General features: G+C 40.4%; 1 protein-coding gene across 23 annotated transcripts in view; it reads left to right on the top strand.

Annotated features, from left to right (window-relative positions):
* UNC80 (unc-80 homolog, NALCN channel complex subunit) overlaps positions 1-25,758 on the top strand; it is a 222,737-nt gene that overhangs the window by 93,867 nt on the left and 103,112 nt on the right. For 20 of the 23 annotated variants that reach the window (XM_073646576.1, XM_073646580.1, XM_073646583.1 and 17 more), the window contains 9 exons: positions 11,695-11,898; positions 12,684-12,781; positions 13,130-13,330; positions 19,201-19,308; positions 20,259-20,397; positions 23,005-23,186; positions 23,284-23,415; positions 24,511-24,697; positions 25,621-25,752. In XM_073646576.1, coding sequence (XP_073502677.1) covers positions 11,695-11,898; positions 12,684-12,781; positions 13,130-13,330; positions 19,201-19,308; positions 20,259-20,397; positions 23,005-23,186; positions 23,284-23,415; positions 24,511-24,697; positions 25,621-25,752 — 1,383 coding nt within the window. The remainder of the gene's footprint in view (positions 1-11,694; positions 11,899-12,683; positions 12,782-13,129; positions 13,331-19,200; positions 19,309-20,258; positions 20,398-23,004; positions 23,187-23,283; positions 23,416-24,510; positions 24,698-25,620; positions 25,753-25,758) is intronic. The other 3 variants (XM_073646577.1, XM_073646582.1, XM_073646595.1) reach the window with 3 other exon arrangements.

The raw sequence follows: 25,758 nt of genomic DNA on the forward strand, positions 1-25,758 counted from the left end.
TGCTGCGTACAAAAATCCGCAGCATGTCATTTAATTTTGTGGAAGCGCAGCGGAACTCCCGCCATTGACTTGCATTGAAACGCATAGAAACCGCGACTGTACATTTGTACAAGCGGCTTCTATGCGTCTCTATGTGCGGATGGTACCCAGTTCTGGAGGAGAAGCTCGAGAAAATAGACCCGAAAATGATCCAAATTCCTACGATGAGGTATAACTAATTGATCACCAGAGTCCAACCCTTGGGACTCCCACCATTTCCAGCTACAAGGCTCTGCAGAGTCTAAATGCAGCCAAGGTTGAACAGTGATCAGTCAGTTACCACTAATATTAATTATTCAGAAGATAACATAAACTTGGCAGAAAGCTATAATAATCAGGGTTTGGTTTTTCATGGCCCACCTGGGTATAATATTCAGTTTGAAAAGTAAAACCATTGCAGTTCCATCACCGAAATATACTTTAATGAACAGATTTTGTATTATTTTTGGTAAAACAGTCTACCTGAAAATATGTCAGTCTACAGTACTTGCTTTTTGGTATGTCTAGCACTGTAAATTTATTAATAAGCATCACATATTGAATAGGGTATGTGAATAAAATCTGGTGGGACAAGTGGTCTGTACCAATGTAATATCACCAGTGTACTGTAGATGTGCACCTCTTGTTCTAGCTCACTATGATGTTACTAGTGTTCTAGCTCAAAATGCTCTTAAATATTGGAACAAAGAAATTATTTTGGAGAGTAGATAAATCTTTATATAAGGAGTAATTAGGTTATGAAGATGCAGAGTTGGACTGAAGGTAATTAACTTTTCTTATAGAAGCAAACCCAGTCTTTTGATTAGGGTAGTAATTTGATTTGATCTTAAAGAAGTTGTCCACTACTTGAACAACCCCTTTTCATACCCCACACTTGGCCCCGATAAAACAAAAAAAACTAATACTCACCTCCTTTGTCAACACTCGCATTCCCGGGGTTCTTGTGCTGTTGTTATGACGCGTGTGGCTGGCGCCCAATCAGCACTGGCGTCACTATCCCCGCCTTCATACGGCTAAGTAATTAATAGGAGGTGAGAAAGCAGACGCAGCCCACACTTCCTGTTAATTACTTAACCGTACGAAGGCAGGGACAGTGACGCCAGCTCTGATTGGGCGCCAGGCTCACGCGTCATAACAACTGCACAAGAGCCCCGGGACCATGAGTGCCGAAACAGCTGGAACGGCTCCGGCACGGGAGGTGAGTATACGCTTTTTTATTTTATCGGCACCAAACATTTAGATCAAGAAGGGGTTGTACTTGTAGTGGACATCCCCTTTAAAGGGTTTTATTTTTTCTTTAGCATTTCAGTTTGCTATTCAGCCGTACAATTGACCACAGCAGTCAGGAATCTGTCATCAGGATTTCGCTATTCGATCTGAGAGCAAAACCAAAGAAATGAGCTGGAACACATGTTGGTATAAGTGTTAACAGACAAAACGTAGGGTTAAAAACAAAATGAGCAAATCCCCTGCAGTGAGTAAATAAATATGTAAATAGTAATAGTACATGTAAATAACATAAAGTACTTACAGTATTTTTCGGACTATAAGACGCTCCGGACCATAAGACACACCCCAAATTTTGGGGTGGAAAATAGGAAAAAAATATTTTTTGATAAGATGGGGGTCCGTCTTATAGTCTGAATAGGTATCTAACCTGGAGGGGTAGTGGAGCAGGGGTCACAGGAGGCTGGGTCCTTCGGAAAGCCAGGCTTGGCGCTGGTGGCTTGCGCTGGGCGCCTTGTGGCCTGGGTGCCTGACGCTGATGGCCTGGGGCTTGGCACCTGGTGGCCTGGGTGCCTGGTGCTGGTGGGCTGGAGGCCTGGTGACTTGCGTTGGGCGCCTGGTGGCTGGCGCTGGGAGCTCGGGGCCTGGGTGAGTGGTGGCTGGCGCTGGGGGCTTGGGACATGGGTGCCTGGGTGAGTGGTGGCTGTGGGCTTGGGTGCCTGGGGGAGTGGTGGCTGGTGCTGGGGACTTGGGGCCTGGGTTCCTGGGTGAGTGGTGGCTGGTGCTGGGGGCTTGGGACCTGGGTGCCTGGGTGAGTGGTGGCTGGTGCTGGGGGTTTGGGGCCTGGGTGCCTGGGTGAGTGGTGGCTGGCGCTGGGGGCTTGGGTGAGTGGTGGCTGGGACCCTGAGGCCTGGTGCCGGGGCCGGTTTCTTGCTGTCAGTAGCGTGGCAGAGCGGTGTGAGTGGCTTCTGGTGCACATGGCCATCTTTCTGAAGCTGTGATCTACAGGAAAATGGCCGCCAGTGTGGCAGAGCGCATGCGCCGGTTCTGGCGGCCATTTTCCTGTAGATCAGCTTCAGAAAGATGGCCGCACACACCGGAAACCACTCACGCCACTCACAGCAAGACACCGGCCCTAGTACCCGGCAAGGCCCTGGCTCCCAGGCAGATACCTCTTCTGCTGCCGCCGCCACCAATTGCTTTCATTGCCGATCCCACTCCACCATCACTGGTAAGTTACTTTCGGACCATAAGACGCATCCCCCATTTTCCTCCTAAATTTGGAGGGAAAAAAATGCGTCTTATGGTCCGAAAAATACGGTAGTTGACACTATTTTGATCAAAAGAACATAAAAGCCATCCCACCGCGAGAAGGTGTACCCAGTCAAGATGGATCTGGTCAGGTTTGGGTTTTGCACTGCCCCTGTCTATTTTGAGGTCTCCTGGCACATAGCGAGGTGAACTACGAGAGTTAGGATCCATCCTGATTGGGTACACCTTGTCGTGGTGGGATGGCTTTGACTCTTTTCATTAAGATAGTGTCAAATAATTTACCCAATGCTATTTACATGTACTATTACTATTTATTTATTTATTTACTTACAACTTGCTGCTCGGTATTTGCTCACTTTGGTTTTATCCTAGGCTTTGCCCATCCGAGAGCAGCATAATGTAGGGACAGAGAACCTAATTCCAGTGATGTGTCATTTACTGGGCTGCTTGCTGTCATTTTGATAAAATAACTGTTTCCTCTACTGCAGATCTAGCATTGATCAGAATGCTGAGCTCTGTATAACCCCACTTACACCAGGGATTGGCAGCTTTCTCTGTGCACTGTGCTTAGGCAAAAAACTAATAATCAGTGGTGGGGGTGAGATTATACAGAGCTCATCAATATGCTTGACTACCTGACAGCAGGTTTACTAGTCTACTAATGACAATCTCTTGCTGATAAAGCAGTGATTTTATCAAAACCACCCTAAGCAGCCCAGTTAGTGACACCGCTAGAATCAGTGTTCCTGTCTCTACATTATGTTGCTCTCTGATTAGGTGGCAAAAACCTGGTGACAGATTCTCTTTAATATGGGTTTTGGAGATAAGTCAATAATCGATCGTATGATGGGATGTCTACTTTCAGTCAACATCTTTTCAAATAGGAGCAGCACGGTGGCTCAGTGGTCAGCACTGTTGCTTTGCAGCACTGGGGTCCTGGGATAAAGTCCCAGCTAAGACAACATATGCAAAGAGTTTGTATGTTCTCCCCTTGTTTGTGTGAGTTTACCCTGGGTTCTCCAGTTTCCTCCCACTCTCTAAAGACATACTAATAGGGATATAGATTGTGAGCTCCAATGGGGACAGTGATGATAATATGCAATAAATGGTGCTATAAAAGTGACTAATATAAATGCCTTTTCAGCACTAGTTTAAGTATTGAGGAGTTTCCATCTATTACTATAGTGTAAACATTGGTCATGGCTATTATATTCTCCGATACTAGTGTTTAGCTATGTAGAATTGTGCTGCCATTGTACACGCTACCTTTACTGTGTATTTAAGTGGTGTAAAGCTTTCTGCTATGGAGAAAATACAGCTTCTCACAGATTCCATTGCTTGTAAAATTGGCTAACATCATTGCCTACCTCTCTGGCCTCCAAATACAATGTATTTAAAGTGAACTGTCTAAAGTTTTTGTTTTGTCAACCATTATAAACAATCTGTGTTTATCATTAATTTCTAATAAATGAAATATGAGCGGAGGTCAGAGTACGTCCAGTACATAAAAATCTGTTTTGTGCCACTTTTTGTCCATTTTAGGTGAGTGGTGTCTTTTACTTTTTTTTTTTTATTGCGTGGTGCTGTCTTTAACAGAACTTGTTTTTTTATATATATTATTTTAATGTTTGTATATCTTATTGCAATACTTGTGATAGAGGCTGATTCTGTAAATTTTTTTTGAACCTTTGTAAAAATAAGGTCCAGAAAGTTTACTAAGCAGCTGACAATTACACGTAAAGTTTATACGGCATTAATACCTGTCCTTTCATCAAACTCCTTCCATCAATAACTGCAGCATCAATGCAACTGGTTTCCTTCTCCCATACATGCTAATACACTATATTAATGTATATTAAAATTCGATAGATAAAACATCTTTATATGATGAAAGAAAGATATTAGGAATTAAATGTCCTAATCACAACAATCATATTAGCCCAACAGAATGATCTATCATTGTCCACTACTAGGACAACCCCTTCTTGAACTAAATGTTTGGCCCCGATAAAATAAAAAAGTCTATACTCACCTCCCGTGCTAGCACCATTTCCGCGGTGTCGGCACTCGCTCTCCCCGGGGTTCCTGTGCTGTTGTTGTGACACGTGACGATGGCGCCCAATCTGAGCTGGCGTCACTGTCCCCGTCTACGTACGGATTCAACAAGAAGAGGAAGTCCGAGATCAGCTGCAGCCCTGACTTCCTTTTCTTGTTCAATCCGTATGTAGGTGGGAACACCACCGCCAGTGCTGATTGGGCGCCAGCTCTGAAGCTCGGGGAGAGCGAGTGCCGACACCACTGGAACGGCACCGACACGGGAGGTGAGTATAAGCTTTTTTATTTTATTGGGGCCCAACATTTAGTTCAAGAAGGGGTTGTCCTAGTAGTGGACAACTCCTTTAATTTCCACATATCGATCTGTTTGTCTTTGTGGATGTTTAAAGTTTTTCATATAGTAGGTTTTGTATATCACATTCTTTAAAGAGCATCTGCCAGTAAGTCTTATATTCAATGATCCTAATTTTAGAAAATTTTATTTAGGTATGAATGAGTCTAATGGGTGTGGTTATAGGACAATGGCCAGTTAAGTTCACTGATGATTTGAAGCCTTATGAATGGCCAATCACCTGTTAACGTCTAGAGCAGAATTGGCCAAACCTTTTCAGTATCAGATAGAATTTTGTCTGATCATGCAGATTTTCCCAGGAAATTCGATTCATGGAGAAGTAATTCTCTGCAAATTTAATGTCCTTTATTATGCTCTGGGGTCTCTTCAGACCTGATACTCACCACTCACCTCTCTAGCCCTCCTCAAATCACCGCCACTTGTCCGGTCCTCACTGCATCTTCTGATCTCCCACTGCTCGCACTGGAAGGTTTCGGCGCAAACACGCAGATCACAGCGTCATGATGTGCACCGTGACCTTCCTGTATGCATGCAGAGAACCCTACCGGCCCCAAGAATGCTGGAAGCACCAGCACAGCTTGAGATGCCCAAAGATTCTAGCGCAAGCAACATGAGATAATTTTTTTCTATGGCCCATTATGGCTGAGCAAAATAACAGCCACATGGAAACAAATTACAAAAAAAAAATCAGCATTTTGTCAAATGCAGATTTTTGTAAAATTCAAGTAGAATTCAATACCACTCAAATTGTATTTGCACATCTCTCGCATAAGAGCTTCTTTTTTTTTTAGCTTGACTTAGGTGAACAATTCGATGGCCAGATTCAAGTACAAGTAGGATGTTGCAGCAGATGTTTAGCATGCCGCTTTAAGAGAGAAAAAAAAAAAAACAGGTTCACTTCAATTAATAGTATACAAAAAGAAAATGGATAGAAGAATTAACAGGGCCTCTCTTTAAGCTTACAAAATGAGTAGTTTCTTCTATATTATGTCAACTAAAGGGTGAACCAGTTTTATTTAATTTTTTAAACTTCTGGAACAAAGTGGCCCTATAATATTAAAAGCAATCCAATTTACTGATTATGGTACTTGCTTCAGCCATATGTTCTTTAAACTTCGCCATGCTACTCCTTTCTTCTATCTTGTACTATGCCAGCTTTGAGAGTGTGCAAGTGACCCAACCCAAATAGCTAATCAATACCCCTAGGTGTCTTTATGAATTGCAATTTACTAGCAAATGATAATTATTGCCAACCTTAAACTGTGTCCAAGCCAGCAGGAAGACACTGAGGTCTACGAACGTCCCATATTAGATCTTCCAGTTGACAAGAATTTGCCTCTTAGCTCTGACTGATCTAGAAGAAAATGTTTTTACCATAGACTCCATGAGTTATATATATGTCTCTATTCTAGTGGAATATGTTCACAATATGACGTTTATGATGCCTGTAGTATGCTTTTTATGGGTAGAAGGGCTAATAAATATTCATAAGAAGCCATTTTAGAAAAATGGTTGAAATTAAGGAGGTTTACAATGTCGGTTATATGAAGGATAGTGCAACAGGTAAAATGAGTGGACTTAAACACACAAAATAGCATTTTGTTGACAGATGCTCTTTAATCATGGTGATCAAACAAATTACAATTAATAAAATTAATATAAAACAGTCAACCAAGCAATCCTGGTATCCTAACTCCAGCCTTCTTTCTTCAAATTGATCATTCTTTTATATTGGTACATGTGAGTTTGGTGGAAGGATAGTGATGGTATAAACTGCAATGCGATATACTGTACATGTTGGTGTAATATTTATAAAGAAGGAGAACCAATTCAAATGCTTTATCTGATGCAGACCTACAGAAAAACATAATAAACCATTTGTGCCCATGTAAGATCAATTACCAGATAGCATCAGGAAATTCTGGAAAAAATAAAAGGTAGCATTGGTACTTAGACACATATACATTTAAAGAATATAAAAAAAAAACAAATAAAGTTTAGCTTATTTATACAGAAACCTCAGTGTTAACCAAAATATCAAACATTTAAAATATATTGCAAAACAGTTAAATTGTTAACGTTAAGGTCCAGTTCCAGTTGGCATGTTACCTTTCTCTCATTGACCCCTGAAACGTATCATACATTGGTGGGGCAATTTTTTTTTAAATTTTGTTTCAAGACACATTCATGCCAATCTTTGATACCTAAAGTTTAGCCATATAGCGAAACAAGATGCTTTATAAAGCAACATCTATTCTTCATCATCAGTTTGATGATCTCTTTTCCATCAGTTCTGGTAGAAAAGGATAGTGTGAGGGTAATTTCTCCTATCCATTTTTGTTAATGTTGCTGTGCCTTTGTGGAGGAAGGTAACTCTAGAATTATAGTTTCACAGTTTTTAAAGTTGAAGGTAGACTTAAGTCCATTAATTCCACCTGTAGCCTAACGTGTTCACTCAGAGATAGCAAAAACTCCATGGGGCAGATGTTAATTGCTCTATATTAGGGAAAAAATTCCTTCCCGAATCCATACATGGCAATCTTACTAGTTCGCTGGATCAACGCCCCATCACAGACTCTAGTCCCCATAATTTGTAATGTTATATTTTTCAAGAAAGGCATCCAGGCCCTCCTTGAATTTTAGTAGTCAAGCACCCATTATACTGCCTTTTAGAACTTTAGCTGGACTTCTACTTTTTTACACACTGCCCCATGACAGCCCCTTTGGCAAGTGCCTATAGTATATTTTATTATAGATCTGTAAAAACTTGAGTAATAACTATTCAGTTACCATCAAAATTACCATATAAATTATTCAAAATGTGTCCATTGCAAATTAAGTGTACTAGCAACATTTGCAAATTTCCTGCTGTTTGGAATAAAGCAATCATACAAGAACAATTTAAGTATCTTAACATAAGTACATTGTAATATAACAAGTGGCTTTCCCAAATTCAACATAAAATGCCACTGCTGTTAACTGCTGTAGTCTCAAAATTATTCACCACGTTTATGACACCATCAAGCACATTTAATAGTAGAGTACCGTTTGACTGTTATGACCAGCTACAGACCTGATGCATAGCCAGACACCATCTTCTAAGATAATTACTGATGGGGAATCTTAGCCGATTACTCATGGGCATTGTCTTGAGTTCACTAATATTCATTTGTATGTTTTGTGAAGGAAGAATTAAGTATTTGCAGAAAAGAACACCCTGCCTACAATGATGCATGGTGGTGGCTCAGTGATGCTCTGGGGCCATTATGCTTCTTCTGGCACTGTAATCCTGCAGTATGTGATGTGCAAGATAGATTCAGTATCAGGAAATCCTAGAAAAAAACGTTATTCCTTTTGTTATTAACCTAAACTTGGGCATCATTGGACCTTCCAACAGGACAATGGTTTCAAGCATGCCTGAAAATACCCAGTAAAGCCTAGAAAAGTCCTGAAAGATTCTGGAGTGGTCTTCTCAGTCACCTCACTTGAACTCCATACAAAAAGCTTTGATGAGATATGAAGAAGGCAGTTGAAGCACGCAAACCCAAGTGAACTGGAGGCCTTTGATAATGACAAATCAACTAAGATTCCTCGAGCGGGAATGATGCCAGACGCTGGTGTCTCGGTATGCATCACGTTTGCAGCAAGTTATAACAGCCAAAGAAGTACTTCCAAGTACCATGATTTTCATGAGGGGCTTGAATATTTCAGAGCCTGCACTTGTGATTAAAACAGCAAAATTGTCCCATACAATGAACATAGGGTCACTATCAAGACTATAAATCAAAATTGCTACCAAAATTATCCTATATATAAGGGATAAAGATATGCAAAGTGAACACCTCTCAACAATATTTAAAAAGAGAAAACTTTTATTAAATAATCATAAAATATTTTGATATACAGTACAGACCAAAAGTTTGGACACACCTTATTTAAAGATTTATCTGTATTTTCATGACTTTGAAAATTGTACATTCACACTGAAGGCCTCAAAACTATGAATTAACACATGTGGAATTATATACTTAACAAAAAAGTGTGAAACAACTGAAAATATGTCTTATATTATAGGTTCTTCAAAGTAGCCACCTTTTGCTTTGATGACTGCTTTGCACACTCTTGGCATTCTCTTGATGAGCTTCAAGAGGTAGTTACCGGAAATGGTCTTCCAACAATCTTGAAGGAGTTCCCAGAGATGCTTAGCACTTGTTGGCCCTTTTGCCTTCACTCTGCGGTCCAGCTCACACCAGACCATCTCGATTGGGTTCAGGTCTGGTGACTGTGGAGGCCAGGTCATCTGGCGTAGCACCCCATCACTCTCCTGCTTGGTCAAATAGCCCTTACAAAGCCTGGAGGTGTGTTTGGGGTCATTGTCCAGTTGAAAAATAAATGATGGTCCAACTAAACGCAAACCGGATGGAATAGCATGCCGCTGCAAGATGCTGTGGTAGCTATGCTGGTTCAGTATGCCTTCAATTTTGAATAAATCCCCAACAGTGTCACCAGCAAAGCACCCCCATACCATCACACCTCCTCCTCCATGCTTCACGGTGGGAACCAGGCATGTAGAGTCCATCCGTTCACCTTTTCTGCGTCGCACAAAGACACGGTGGTTGGAACCAAAGATCTCAAATTTGGACTCATCAGACCAAAGCACAGATTTCCACTGGTCTAATATCCATTCCTTGTGTTCTTTAGCCCAAACAAGTCTCTTCTGCTTGTTGCCTGTCCTTAGCAGTGGTTTACTAGCAGCTATTTTACCATGAAGGCCTGCTGCACAAAGTCTCCTTTTAACAGTTGTTGTAGAGATGTGTCTGCTGCTAGAACTCTGTGTGGCATTGACCTGGTCTCTAATCTGAGCTGCTCTTAACCTGCGATTTCTGAGGCTGGTGACTCGGATAAACTTATCCTCAGAAGCAGAGGTGACTCTTGGTCTTCCTTTCCTGGGGCAGTCCTCATGTGAGCCAGTTTCTTTGTAGCGCTTGATGGTTTTTGCAATTGCACTTAGGGACACATTCAAAGTTTGCCCAATTTTTCGGACTGACTGACCTTCATTTCTTAAAGTAATGATGGCCACTCGTTTTTCTTTACTTAGCTGCTTTTTTCTTGCCATAATACAAATTCTAACAGTTTATTCAGTAGGACTATCAGCTGTGTATCCACCAGACTTCTGCACAACACAACTGATGGTCCCAACCCCATTTATAAGGCAAGAAATCCCACTTATTAAACCTGACAGGGCACACCTGAAAACCATTTCCCGTGACTACCTCTTGAAGCTCATCAAAAGCACTAGTGCCTTTTGAATATTTGGGATTTATTGACACATATGCATATGCACTTACACTTTTGATTTCTATACTATATAGGGGAACCTGAACCCTGAATACCTCTCAGTAACACAGCTCATATGGTCTTTTTCTGTTTACCGATTTAGACTTATTGTTACACTGAATATCCTCTATAATGACCTTGAAATGGTCCAGTACAGATGAACTTGCACCTTTCTGGATATATTTGTGATTATATGTGCTTAAATTACCAAATTATAGAGTCCTAGGCCATACTGCACTGTGCCCCACATTGGAGGCACTGGTTTTATTAATTGTATATCAAAATATTTTATGATTATTTAATAAAAGTTTTTTCTTTTTAAATATTGTTGAGAGGTATTCACTTGGCATACCTTAATCCCTTATATATAGGATAATTTTAATAGCAATTTTGACTTTTGAAACACAAAAACACAAATTTGTGTTAAATTTGGGAAACTGCTTGTTATATTAGTTGTGTTGATGTAGTTAGCTTGTTCTTGTTTAACTGGTTTATTGCAAATAGTAGAACATTTGTAAATTGTGCTAATAAACCTAATTTACAATGGGAGATGAGTAATTTTGATTGTAACTAAATAGGACTTAAAATATGAACCACTACATTTTAAGAAAATATTCGCAATGGCTCTGTTCACACTGATATAATCAAGAATTGGAGTGCAAATGTGTTAAAGCTGCACTGCCGGCGGAAGAGTGACGAGAAGGAATAAACCATATTCCTGGATTCTTGACTCCTTCTCATCACTCTTCCGCAGGCAGCACAGATTTAACCCACTTTCACTCCAATCCTTGATGTTTTCATAGCCATGGGCCTGCAGCAGCCTACGCCTTTTTAGCGGTTGTGATCACACCACCCTACCAGGTGAGCACCATTGCGCACATTCTAATAATTTTAATCTGGATAAGACCCTATTGCACTTATTATATAATAAACCTAAATAAAAAAAATTCCGTCTTTAAAGATAGTTCAGCAGTATTAGGGTTATGCCGGGATATTGTAACCAGAATTCTAGTGCAAAAGGAGCTGAAAATAACTTTAAGAGGTTCCCTAAAAAACTGTAAGCTTCAAAGAAATATATCAGCACTATCAGTGCTTAGAGTAATAATACAACTCAATATCACAAAAAAAAGAGTTCTGTTAATGGATAAGCCATATACACTACATACTACAGTTATACAATTTACCTTATATTGGTACATGTCTGTACTTCATAGTCTGTTTGGTTATCATTTTTTTTCTTCCAAAGACATTGTTCGCATTATTTCTTTGCATAATCTTTCATTTTTCCAAACATCTGAATAAAGATAGATTAGATTATAGAGGTTTGCAAGAAATAAAAAAAAAATCTAAAAAGATGTATTAAAATAATCAGAGAAGAGGGAAAAAATTCCTCTTGTGTTCTTTCAATGCAGTTCCCAGCAGGAAGATCAGGATAGGAGGCTCCCGCCTGCTCCAGATTAAAGGAACACGCAGTTTCCGGGTGAAGAAGGGGGGTTCCCTGTCCAGCATTCGCCGGGCCGGCAGCTTAAAGAGCACCAAACTAACACGGCAGGACTCAGGGTCCGAGAATGATGACATCCAGCTGTCACAAAGCAGGGACACTGTTACTGACATAGGTAACTCAGAGAAGAAATTTGGAGGGGAGTCATGGTTTGGAGGAGAGACAAATACCTCTGTCAAGACAAAGCAAGTTTCAGTACCCATCATCACTAATTGTGGATTAGATAGGTTAGAGGGAGAACAAATTTATGATGATCTTAATATATTTTTTTTGTATAATTGAACCAAATGAAAAACGATCTCAGACCATAGACGAACACACAGCCCCACATTGGCAATTGTTAGCATCACTTCTAAATATTCAGACTGAGGACCCCTTTAGTGGCTGGGAGGCACCTTGTTTAACAACAGATAGATATTCTGTAGCTTTTGTAAGAACATATTAATATTTAAGACTTTGAGAAGCATCCATATCGCACACCATTGCCAGTACAATTTAATGGAGACAGCTTCTACACCAAAATAGTACATAGTTATATCTACACAAATGTACATATAATTCTAGATGATTTTCTCCAAAGTCTGCAGTTTTTTAGATCAAATCTTCAGCATAGATTTTTGCAGATCAATTGTATGGTTTGCAGCATCTTTGAGATGCAGGGAATTCGTTCTCCATTTTTGTCCCATCCCCCTGAATAAAGGGGACATGTGCCAATAGATGTGCTTGTCTTTGCCACTCCCAGCTAGTGATCGGTAGGGGGTGGGAGTTGGGTTAATGTCTTGTGTCACTCTGTCGTGAAACCATCTGTGCATGGCTGGGCCTGTAGGTTAACAATGAAGACTTATTAACTGTTTGGTTGTGTAATGGCTTATGGCTTGTTTAATGTTTGTTTTTGAGAAGAAGGGAGCCCATGGAGCGCTAGTGAGCCTAGTATTGAGCCTGATGGGAGCAACATTGGCGCAGAAGAGAGCTACCACCGTAACATGTCTTGGCTGCATGTAAGTAGTCTAATGTATTCATGGGGTTCAGAAAAAGACTCCATTATGTGTAAAACAAATCATACCATGTGGAAATGTTCAAGTTGTCTAGTCTCTTGCTTGCCTCTCCCCTCAATTGTTCTTTACATAGAATATAGAAAGAGAAAAAAACATAACTGAGCTTCTTCCCCTCAAAAAGAAATGTTCTCGACCCTTCTCCAGTTCCTTTCAAACTGTGAGCCTTGGAGTTGCTAAGATTACTGCTTTTGGTACAGTTACAATTCTGGAGAGAGAATTAGATATTGGTGAAATTGTGCAAAGAGAAATGAATTAATCAGTATTAATTTCCACATTATTTAATATTACCAGGTTATGATCCTACTATGCAACCAACAAAGCTTTATTTGCACCCATGTGGATTACTGCCACCCACACTGCTATCTGCACCACAGCCGATCGTGTGCTCGGTTGGTAAGAGCCATTAAACTGCTCTATGGAGACACTGTGGATTCACTCAAGGAGGACAACTTGGGTATTGGCACCGGTCTTAGAGGCAAAAAAGTGAAAGAGGTTTGTTTATACCAATGAAGGCTTTATTAAATTTTTTGTTAGAATGAGAATACAATAGTTGGGTTAAAATATCAATTAATGTGGTAAGTAATATGAATACAACATGTAAAGTGAGGTTAAGGAAGTTTTCCATTCTCATAAAAGCATAACTTTGCAAAAGAATTTATTCCATTGCAAATATGCCATGCATCTGTAATATATTTGTGCCTATGGGTGCGAGCCAAGCAAAATAAGCAGAAGTCTGTCCCACTGCTATGGCAGCTGCGTATTCTGCAACAGTGAAGCTGCCATAGCACTGACGTGAATCAGAGACTGATCACAGTGTAATCCAATTCTCTCAGATGAGGAGAAGATGGAGAAAAAAAAATCATTCTGTCAGTCCGTGACTGTACTCAGATGTCATCCGAGTGCAGTCTGATGGTCTCCACGGACTCACTGACTTGCATGGCTGAGTGCGATCCAAATATCGGATCAAACTTGGGCATGCTGCGTCTTTTTCCTTGGACCGGGTCAGTCCGAGGAAAAAGTCTGACGTGCACGGCTCCATAGCATAACATTGGTCCGGATGCGATCCAATGTTTTGTCAGATCACACTCCGACTTATAATACGGTCATCTGCACGAGCCCTTACTGGGATTATTATTTCAAGGTGCTGTCTCTGTTAATGCTTACCTCTGTTGCACCCCTTTTCAAATAGGCAACATTTTAGTAAAGCCCAGAATCCCTTTATAACTTCACTGCATTCTTCATTTCTACAGTAGGTACGGAAAGTATTCAGACCCCTTTAAATTTTTCACTTTTGTTTCATTGCAGCCATTTGGTAAATTCTAAAAAGTTCTTTCTTTTCTCATTAAGCTGTGTTTAATTAAACTGATAGGACTTGATTTGGAAAGGCACACACCTGTCTATATAAGACCTCACAGCTCACAGTGCATGTCAGACCAAATGAGAATCATGACCTCAAAGGAACTGCCCAAGGAGCTCAGAGACAGAATTGTGACAAGGCACAAATCTGGCCAAGGTTACAAAAGAATTTCTACATTACTCAAGGTTCCTAAGAGCACAGTGGCCTCCATAATCCTTAAATGGAAGAAGTTTGGGACCACCAGAAGTCTTCCTAGATTTTTAGGATTTTTACATATACAATGTGCCCAGGGGAGACTTCTCCCTACTTAATATCGTGCTCCTAATGGATCATATTAAATCACTATGATTGCACTGCTATAGCATCTTTAGGTGCACTCAAAAGGCTGTCAGTTATGATGTGGTCACTTTATTTCAGGGACATCTCATACTACTATAGCCCAATACAGTATCCCACACATAGAAATCAACACGGTACGGTTTACTAGAGGTCTCTGCCCCAAAACCAACCAACCACAGCAATGTAAATCATAGAAGACCTTTATTGCTAAATGGAAATACACAAAATATATCAAACAAGAATTAGATTAAAAAGAACCTCACACTGTGACGCCCCCTGAGGAAGTATTGAACACGAAACGTGCGTTGGGGTGGAGGGACATCAGGCCTCACATGTGTTCATATCTGTACAACCCTCTGTTAAGGTAATATACCTACACACATGTATACTGATGGCTGTTTCTTCATTTATACTAGCATATGCGTTTTGCTCTGTATTTTGGATACATGCCATATGTTGTATATATATGTATGATCAATTTATACTATACAGAAGGTCATTAATTACTATATTCATCATATGCACATACAGTTATATGAAAAAGTTTGGGCACCCCTATTAATCTTAAGCTTAATGTTTTATAAAAATTGGTGTTTTTGCAACAGCTATTTCAGTTTGATATATGTAATAACTGTTGGACACAGTAATGTTTCTGCCTTGAAATGAGGTTTATTGTACTAACAGAAAATGTGCAATCTGCATTCAAACAAAATTTGACAGGTGCATAAGTATGGGCACCTCACCAGAAAAGTGACATTAATATTTAGTAGATCCTCCTTTTGCAAAAATAACAGCCTCTAGTCGCTTCCTGTAGCTTTTAATGATTTCCTAGATCCTGGATGAAGGTATTTTTGACCATTCCTCTTTACAAAACAATTCCAGTTCAGTTAAGTTTGATGGTCGCCGAGCATGGACAGCCCTCTTCAAATGATCCCACAGATGTTCAATGATATTCAGGTCTGGGGACTGGGATGGCCATTCCAGAACATTGTAATTGTTCCTCTGCATGAATGCCTGAGTAGATTTGGAGCGGTGTTTTGGATCATTGTCTTGCTGAAAGATCCATCCCCTGCATAACTTCAACTTTGTCACTGATTCTTGAACATTATTGTCAAGAATCTGCTGATACTGAGTGGAATCCATGCGTCCCTCAACTTTAACAAGATTCCCGGTGCCGGCATTGGCCACACAGCCCCAAAGCATGATGGAACCTCCACCAAATTTTACTGTGGGTAGCAAGTGTTTTTCTTGGAATGCTGTGTTTTTTTGCCGCCATGCATAACGCCTTTTTGTATGACCAAACAACTCAATCTTGGTTTCATCAGTCCACAGGACCTTCTTCCAAAAAGAAATTGGCTTCTCCAAATGTGCTTTTGCATACCTCAGCCGACTCTGTTTGTGGTGTGCTTGCAGAAACGGCTTCTTTCGCATCACTCTCCCATACAGCTTCTCCTTGTGCAAAGTGCATTGTATAGTTGACCGATGCACAGTGACACCATCTGCAGCAAGTTGATGCTGCATCTCTCTGGAGGTGGTCTGAGGATTGTCCTTGACTGATCTCACCATTCTTCTTCTCTGCCTTTCTGATGTTTTTCTTGGCCTGTCACTTCTGGCCTTAACAAGAACTGTCCCTGTGTTCTTCCATTTCCTTACTATGTTCCTCACAGTGGAAACTGACAGGTTAAATCGCTGAGACAGCTTTTTGTATCCTTCCCCTGAACAACTATGTTGAATAATCTTTGTTTTCAGATAATTTGACAGTTGTTTTGAGGAGCCCATGATGCCACTCTTCAGAGGAGATTCAAACAGGAGAACAACTTGCAAGTGGCCACTTTAAGTAGCTTTTCTCATGATTGCATACACCTGGCTATGAAGTTCAAAGCTCAATGAGGTTACAAAACCAAAAAAAGTGCTTTAGTAAGTCAGTAAAAAGTAGGTAGGAGTATTTAAAACAAGAAAATTATAAGGGTGCCCATACTTATGCACCTGTCAAATTTTGTTTGAATGCAGATTGCACATTTCCTGTTAGTACAATAAACCTCATTTCAAGGCAGAAACATTACTGTGTCCAACAGTTATTACATATATCAAAATGAAATAGCTGTTGCAAAAACACCAATTTTTATAAAACATTAAGCTTAAGATTAATAGGGGTGCCCAAACTTTTTCATATAACTGTATGTTGTCTGAGAGAATCATCAGTTTTGTATACAGTAATATGCTATATTGATCTTAAGCAGATATATGTTTTTGGAAACTGATTATTTGTCTCTCTGTGATGTCCCTCACAGTGTGAAGTTCTTTTTTTTACCTAATTCCAGTTTGTTATATTTTGTGTATTTCCATTTAGCAATAAAGGTCTTCAATGATTTATATTGCTGTGGTTGGTTTTGGGGCAGAGACTGTACCGTGTTGATTTTATACGTTTGTATGCACAGCAATGTACAGTGTATGTATTTAGGACACTAATCTTTGATTATAATTAAGTATCCCACACATAGCCTTATTAGTACAGCCCTCCCTGTGTAGTCATATCTTAATACTGAGGGTCTCTTTATTGCACAATTATAACCCTTTTGGATATTAAGGATCTCCCTATCATATATCATATATACACCTTTATCCTTAGCATTAATATTGCAGATACAATATATATATTGAGATTGGGTTAAATACCTTGTAAACATCCCCAAGCTTCCCTTATTCAGACACTTTTTTTTCTGTTTTGCGCTGCATCGCTCCATTGCAGAGGTATTCACATTTGTTGCTTTCGGAGTGCAGTATGTGAAATCTCTGTTTGCAGTCCAACTGTGGGTATCATCAGTCTTGTTTGGGGGAATATGCTTTCACCCCTCACTCCCAGATGCTGCAAATCACAACTCAGCAATGTCTAAGGGATTTTTTTTATAAGGTATTTAACTTATTTTTTTTAAGTAACTGACAGGTCCTCTTTATAATTGCTGTCTCTACAACTCTTAGGCCTCTTTCAGATGTTCGTGAGTCATGTACATGTTCTATCTGTGTTCTATGAATCAACTATAGTCTATGAGGCTATTTACATGTCAATGTTCTTTTTCCGGCCAAGTGATCTGCAAAAAATCGTAGAGATATTCCTGTTTTTGATCCTAGTCTTAGATCAAATTTTTCATACAAGTCTAAGGGTCTGTTACAATCATGGAGACCATATGGATGCCGTCAGTGTACAGTCGGAGTGCTGTCAGTGCTTAACATTGTAATGTATAGGAGAAACTTTGCAGCTGTATTTTTTCATCAGTGAAAAATCACTTATGGGAAAAACTGTCACACTGATCAAATACTAGTGAAACTCTGATCCAAATTACTTGTAAACAGAGGTCTGTGCTTTTACATACAGTACGTGAAAAATCAATGACTTGAGTGAGACATTAAAGCTATAGTACTACTTTTTCTAATACAATCTGTATTTGTAAATTTCATCATATCTCATTGTACCATCCAAGTTTATCAAATGAATGTTTAAGTAGAATACGGAGCAGAGATATACAGTGGTTGTCAACACAAACTGAGGTACATTGAACCAAATATTTTTCAAACAGAGAATTCCAAATGACTTTGCAGTCATTGATGGACATGATGGTGTAGTAGAGGCGAGAGAGCCTTTAAGAGAACTCTTACATGATGCTTCAAAGATGGAGAGAGACTGCCACCTGCTGGCCAGACACAGTCAAACGGAACCAACATATACAAGAGAAGTTGAAGGGAGAGCAGATTTAGACGCTGGACCCGGTCAGGTGACTTCCAGGAAGGAGTTCCTGGAGATAAGAGGCCAGCGCGCCAAGCCTGAGGAGCTTTTGGCGCCAAGCAGCAGAGAGGATCAGACGTGTTCTCTGCGTGCTGAGAAGCCCCGTGTGGCGGGCCTAAGCCAGAGGCCTGTGAGGTGCCACAGCCGGGCGCCGGTGGAAGAGCTCCGGATCCCTTGCAGATGTGACCCGAGTGCTGTGCCTGCTGCGGAGTCTCGGAACCTGCTTGCGGTGCTGAGTGAGTTCGCGGAACCCGACGTCGCCCGCCGGCAGACCAGGTCTGGACCCCCCTACCCAAGGCTTGAGAGATTGCCTTCAACAGTCAAGCAGAGAGGAGTTGAGAGACGGCTGCCCAAGGAAAGTCACGCCAGTGAAGGCAGAGGAGCTGCATACGTGAACAGGGCCGTCACTTCTACTGTTCACTCACGGTACCGGGGACAATTGGGTTTAGGTACTCAGGTTGGGAGGGGAACGGTTGGGGCTAAGGAAACTCAACGTGATCTAATTGAATTTGTCCAGAAAATACTTTCGGCCTAGCGGGAATAACCGGTGACCCCCGCTAGGGCCATATGCAGAGTTAAAGAGCTCACGTGGTGTCTCACATGATTTAGGGCAACACATCACTTTGAGAAACTTCGTATTTTGCTAACATTTCAAATTACTGTTCATTACCTTTTTTGCCAATCCCTTGTTCAGAATACCTGTTATATATATATATAAACTGTTTATATTCATCTCTGACTGTTCTCGCCTTGTGTCTCTGTGCGTTGCATTCCGGCACCTGCATTACAATGGTAACAACATGTAGAGCATTTTACATGTTTGAAAGGAGATAAATATAATAATTCAACCTTGTAAACAAGTATCTGTGTGCTCTGCTTTTATAGTGCTCTGATAAATCCTGCCTTCGAACACCATCTCTGAAGAAGAGGGTGACAGAAGCAAACTTGGAGGGGAAGAAGGACAGTGGGATGCTGAAGTATATAAGGCACCAGGTATATTGCATTCTTGCGTTTACTATACAGCTGTTAGTTATAAACTGAACAGGAAGAATCACTAATAAGTATTTAGACCAGTAAGTTCCACAGAGTCTCCCTGTCCAGGAGGATGGTTATCAATTACAGAAAATGGTCCACAATTAGAATTACTTACAGAATCCGCTGATACCTTATAGCCAGATCATAATGGCTAAAAAAAAGACATGTGAGTTCATCTGAAAGTCCAAAAGTAGTAAAAGCCTTTTGCAGTAGCCTCACGTGATAAAAAGCCAGATGCGCTGCTGCTCACAGAAAGTCTAGAAGCAAGTAGAGATATTGGGAAATGCTCATCTACACGTTTTCAAGTTCGGAACAACCCCTTTGTCACGATGCTTATATGTTTTAGGCATCCAGACAAAGGGGTCGGTCTGAACCTGAAATGCGTCGATTACCATTTTCCGATAAAAGATAGCACATATGGAAAGCATATGGCACACCCTCAAACCTACCAACACATGGCCATCCACCTAAACTGACATCCCAAGCAAGGAGAGCCCTAATTAGAGAAGCAGCCAAGAGGCTTATTGTCACTCTGTAGCGGTGGGTGCTACAGAGACCCACCGCTCAGATGGGAGAATCTATCCACAAGACAACCTGTTTCAAGACGTTTGAGAAACAGGGCAGGTGGCTTTTTATCCCGTGAGGTTACTGCAAAAGGCTCCTATTACTTCAAGACTTTTCAGTGGCACACAATGCCCTATCAGGGCTGGAATTAGCAGCAGCTACATACATGCTTCAAGAGGTCTTGTAGACCATGCCCCTCCAAATTGACCATGCTTTTTATTATGACCACCTTTTTATATTGGTGAGTATGGCTCAAGCACTGAACTTTTTTTTTTACAGTTTTGATAGTACACAATGATATCTGACCAAATTGACTGATAACTCGCTCCCTTTGTGTATTTTAGGTTATGAGCTTGTCTCCTGCTCCTCTGTCTTTGTTGATCAAGGCAGCCCCCATCTTGACAGAGGAAATGTATGGGGACATCCAGCCAGCGGCATGGGAGCTCCTATTGAGTGTGGATGAGCACATGGCAGGGGCTGCAGGTGAGGGGTTTTCTAAGAGAACACATATATAGTTAATATATGTTTAAATATATTGGGGCACATTTTTCAAGGAAAGTGTGTCAGAATTCTGGCATAATTTACACCCAAAAACTATCTTTCACAACTTGCACCATATTTACAGTGCCTTGAAAAAGTATTCATACCCCATGAACTTCTCTACATTTTTCACATTGCAGCCACAAACTTCAATGTATTGTAGTGGGATTTTATGTGATACCAACACAAAGTACCAAGAATTTGTGAAGTGTAAAGGAAATTATATATGGTTTTATAAATATTTAAAAAATATAAATCTGAAAATTGTGACGTGCATTTGCATTCAGCCCCATTGAGTCAATATGTTGTAGGACCAATGATCTCAAAAGACTTGCAGCAGTAATTGCAGAGAAAGGTGGTCCTACAAGGTGTTGACTCAGGGAGAAGATGAATACAAATAGACATCACAATTTTCAGATTTATATTTTTTAAATATTTAGAAAACCATGTATCATTTCCTTTACATTTCACAAATACTTGCTAATTTGTGTTGGTGTATTATATAAAATCCAAATAAAATACATTTAAATTTGTTTATGTAACATGAAAATATGTGGAAAAGTTCATGGAGTATGAATACTTTTTCAAGGCACTGAAGGTATTTTTTTTTTTTTAGAATTTTTTTACGACTTTTCTAATTAGGGGATGTGACTGCTTGAAAAAAATGCATGGCTCACCAAAAAAGGGCCATGGTATAACTTGCATCATGATGGAGCAAAAAATGCGCAAAAAATGGTGGCACGCATTTCTAGCTAGAAGTAAGCCAACTAATAGGTGGTATAAACTTAGACTAGCCTTAGAAAGATTTATAAAATAGGATGAATTACTTTGATAAATATGGTACATTTTAAGACTGTCTAAGTTTGCACTGTTGAAGAATTAGACAGTGTTGATAAACATGCCCCATGATATTCTATATGCTTTCATTCAATGTGCCTTGACATTGCACCTATCATGTACAGTGAAAGAAATAATTATTTGATCTCTTGCTGTTTTTGTAAGTTTGCCCACTGACAAAGACATGAACAGTCTATAATTTTAAGTACAGGTTAATTTTAACATTGAGAGATAGAATATCCCCAAAAAAATCAAGAATATCACATTGTATAAATTAGATAAATTTATTTGCATTTTGCAGTGAGAAATAAGTATTTGATCCCCTACAAACCATTATGAGTTCTGGCTCCTACAGACCAGTTAGATGTTCCTAATCAACTTGTTACCTGCATTAAAGACAGCTGTCTTACATAGTCACCTGTATAAAAGACTCCTGTCCACAGACTCAATTAATCAGTCTGACTCTAACCTCTACAACATGGGCAAGACCAAAGAGCTTTCTAAGGATGTCAGGGACCAGATCATAGACCTGCACAAAGCTGGAATGGGCTACAACACCATAAGTAAGACACTGGTTGAGAAGGAGACAACTGTTGGTGCTATAGTAAGAAAATGGAAGAAATATAAAATGACTGTCAATCGACATTGATCTGGGGCACCATGCAGAATCTCGCCTCGTGGGGTATCCTTGATCACGAGGAAGGTGAGAGATCAGCCTAAAACTACACGGGGGGAACATGTTAATGATCTCAAGGCAGCTGGGACCACAGTCACCAAGAAAACCATTGGTAACACATTACGCCTTAAAGGTTTAAAATCCTGCAGTGCCCGCAAGGTCCCCCTGCTCAAGAAGGCACATGTGCAGGCCCGTCTGAACTTTGCCATTGAACACCTGGATGATTCTGTGAGTTATTGGGAGAAGGTGCTGTGGTCAGATGAGACAAAAATTGAGCTCTTTGGCATTAACTCAACTCGCCGTGTTTGGAGGAAGAGAAATGCTGCCTATGACCCAAAGAACATCGTCCCCACTGTCAAGCATGGAGGTGGAAACATTATGTTTTGGGGGTGTTTCTCTGCTAAGGGCACAGGACTACTTCACCGCATCAATGGGAGAATGGATGAAGCCATGTACCATAAAATCCTGAGTGACAACCTCCTTCCTTCCACCAGAACATTAAAAATAGGTCATGCCTGGGTCTTCCAGCAAAACAATGACCCAAAACATACAGCCAAGGCAACAAAGGAGTGGCTCAAAAAGAAGCACATTAAGGTCATGGAGTGGCCTAGCCAGTCTCCAGACCTTAATCCCATAGAAAACTTATGGAGGGAGTTGAAGCTGACTGCTGTGCTTGCCAACAAGGGTCTGGCCACCAAGTATTAAGTGTTGTTTGCCAGAGGAATCAAATACTTATTTCTCACTGCTATATGCAAATAAATTTATCTAATTTATACAATGTGATTTTCTTGATTTTTTGGGGGGGATATTCTATCTCTCAATGTTAAAATTAACCTACCCTTAAAATTATAGACTGTTCATGTCTTTGTCAGTGGGCAAACTTACAAAAGCAGCAAGAGATCAAATAATTATTTCCTTCACTGTATATTCATAAATGTTTTGTGCAGCTTTATCAAGAAAATGTTTTGTGCAGCTTTATAAAGAAAAAGAAAAATCTAGCTCAGCCATTGAGTAATCTATAATGAATGCTGTTGCAGCTGCCATGTTCCTGCTTTGTGCTGTGAAGGTACCGGACGCAGTCTCCGAGATGCTAACTTCTGAGTTCCAGCATCCAGAAACAGGGCAGAGACTTAATGCTATTCTCAAATTCCACACACTCTGGAGGTTCAGATATCAGGTTTGGCCAAGAATGGAGGAAGGAGCACAGCAGATTTATAAGGTTTGAGATCTCTAACTGTTAGCCTGAAGGTTTCATTGTAAATTTTTGAGAAATTTCATCTGTTCCAATCCTGAAAGTGATAATTTAAATGTTACAGATCCCTCCCCCCAGCATTAACTTCACATTACCATCTCCCATCTTGGGCATGCCATCTATTCCAATGTTTGACCCACCTTGGGTTCCTCACAACAGTGGAAGTGTTCAAGACCCAATTAGTGAGGATCAATCTGTAAGTAGCAGATTTTACGTTTGTACTGAACATCTGTTTTTTTTCTAGTTAAATTCTTATATAGTTCTATGGACTTATGGTTAAATGACTGACAGTAAATGCTGTCCTCGATTTGTAATGGACAAAGAGTTCAAAACTTTTGACCCAAAGCAAATTCCTGGAACTGCTGTGTGCAGGTCCTGGTCTTGTAAAAAAAGTCCTCTTAGAATCTTTTAGAGAAGAGCTATATTCATAGACTGCAATGTGTGTATCTCATCATTACAGAATAGCTATTTACAGATTGACTGTAGATAGCTATGACAAGGGAGCTATGACAAAACACTCTTTGCCCATTAAATAATTGGATTAACACTGCCCTTATCCATCGAGCAATCTGGTCTTCGGTGGTAGACAGTTTTTACTTCTGTACCTGGTATCCTCGGTCTGGCATCCTGGGCGCCTCAGGTGATTATTGGGCCCTGCAACATCATGATGCTGCAGTCCAACGCACATCATGACGTCTTGGGGCCTAGTAAGAGCCAGAGACGTCCAAGACGCCAGACCTAGAATGCCTGGTAGAGAAGTAAAGGGATGCTGCCATGGAGGATCAAATTGGCGCCAGACCAGGGCAGCATGAAGAGATATACTCATTTCTAATAGTGGTTCCTGGGACCTACAGTACCTTAGGTATGCAACTTCTTTCTGTGGAGAAATCTGCCAAACTTCCATATGCAGATCGGCCTTGAATGACCTTTTGCCATGGTTTTTACAAATCACTTATTGAAGCATTTTTCAAATCTGCAATGGAACAATCTGCAGCCATAAGAGCAGCAATGCAGATTTCCCTTTGAAAACAATAGGAGACAGCTTGTGGGTGGATTTCATGTGGATTTATGTGCAGAAAATGTGAAAAAACTACATACTTATATGGATCATTTATGAATGCTTGGTCCTTTACAGAATGGGAGCAATAATTGTTCTCAGTTATTTTAGCTTAGCTTTCTAGGACCTGACATCCCTTTATCCCTAACAAAAGTATAATTAAGAATTAGACTAGTATTGTATCAGATGAGAATGCCTTTTATTATGCTTACTTTTTTCAATGACAAACTACAGAAATCTTTCTCTGCTCGTGCTGTATCACGATCCCACCAGCGGGCTGAGCACATTCTCAAGAACCTCCAACAAGAAGAAGAGAAGAAGCGTTTAGGCAGAGAGGCCAGTCTCATCACGGCCATACCGGTGACACAGGAGGCCTGTTATGAGCCAACTTGCTCCCCCAACTCCGAGCAGGAGGAGGAAGGTGTGTTCTGAGTTCAAATGGCTTGATTATGGAAAATGTTTATTTTTAGATTCTATATTATACTCTCTATGGTAGTCGGTAGCGTTCACACAGGCACAGGGCTTTGATTCCATAAACAGAATAATGTTTATTTTCACAGGTTGCACAGCACCAAAACAAAATTCATAAATATAAATCCCTAGCTTTGTCCAGGGGCTAACTAAATAGTATAGACCCTGACTGCGTCAGACACCGCTGAGCTAGCCCAGATCAGTCAAATAAAACAGCTATCATCCATAGTAACCACTGATACTTGCGGTTTGGTACACATGGCCTGTGCAGACTCTTCTCAGAGAGATTCTGGCTGGACTCTCTCGGATCCCAGACACATCTAGTCTGCTCAGCTCCTCCAGCAGACTGACTTGGATGAACACCCAGCCTGGTTATATGCAGAGCTTAGCTAGGTGTACCTAATCAGACTCTGAAGAGCTAGGATTTAACCCTAGCGTGCCTGGCTTGCTACATTATATATGGAATAAATGCTAAAGATTGTCAGCTACCCAACTATGTCTTAGGATTTAGGATGAAGCTGACAAAGTTTTGAGTTGCCCTATTGTAGGGTTGTAAATCTTTTTGCTGTCCTTGCTATTGCTGAGAACGTCCATAGCCCCTGCTGTATATATACTTCCAGCATGCAGGAGTACATGTTTTTCAAGTTAATAATATGAATTAGTTGAAGAATAATTACATCGTTTTAGCTCTTTAGATTTTAGCAAATGGGTCATTTATAATGTTAAAGGATAAGGATTGGCCCAGTGGACAATAATCTTTTAGAAAGTAGCTAGTTTCTGAATTGTATACTATGATCTACTCTTCTGATCTCCCTTTTTCATAGTATTTTCATGTGGTAGAGCTGGTTTCACCTCTCTATTCTTATTTGCCAGTAGAAGAACCCACCAATCTGAATTCCCGTCGTCTATCTGTGAGCCCATCCTGCACGTCAAGTACTTCTCATCGTAATTATTCCTTCCGCCGTGGATCCGTGTGGTCTATTCGCTCTGCTGTCAGTGCAGAAGGTAAGA

Source organism: Phyllobates terribilis, unplaced genomic scaffold (genome assembly GCF_046119375.1).
Source record: "Phyllobates terribilis strain yellow unplaced genomic scaffold, ASM4611937v1 Scaffold_9__5_contigs__length_417890890, whole genome shotgun sequence".
NCBI classification, from domain to species: domain Eukaryota; kingdom Metazoa; phylum Chordata; class Amphibia; order Anura; family Dendrobatidae; genus Phyllobates; species Phyllobates terribilis.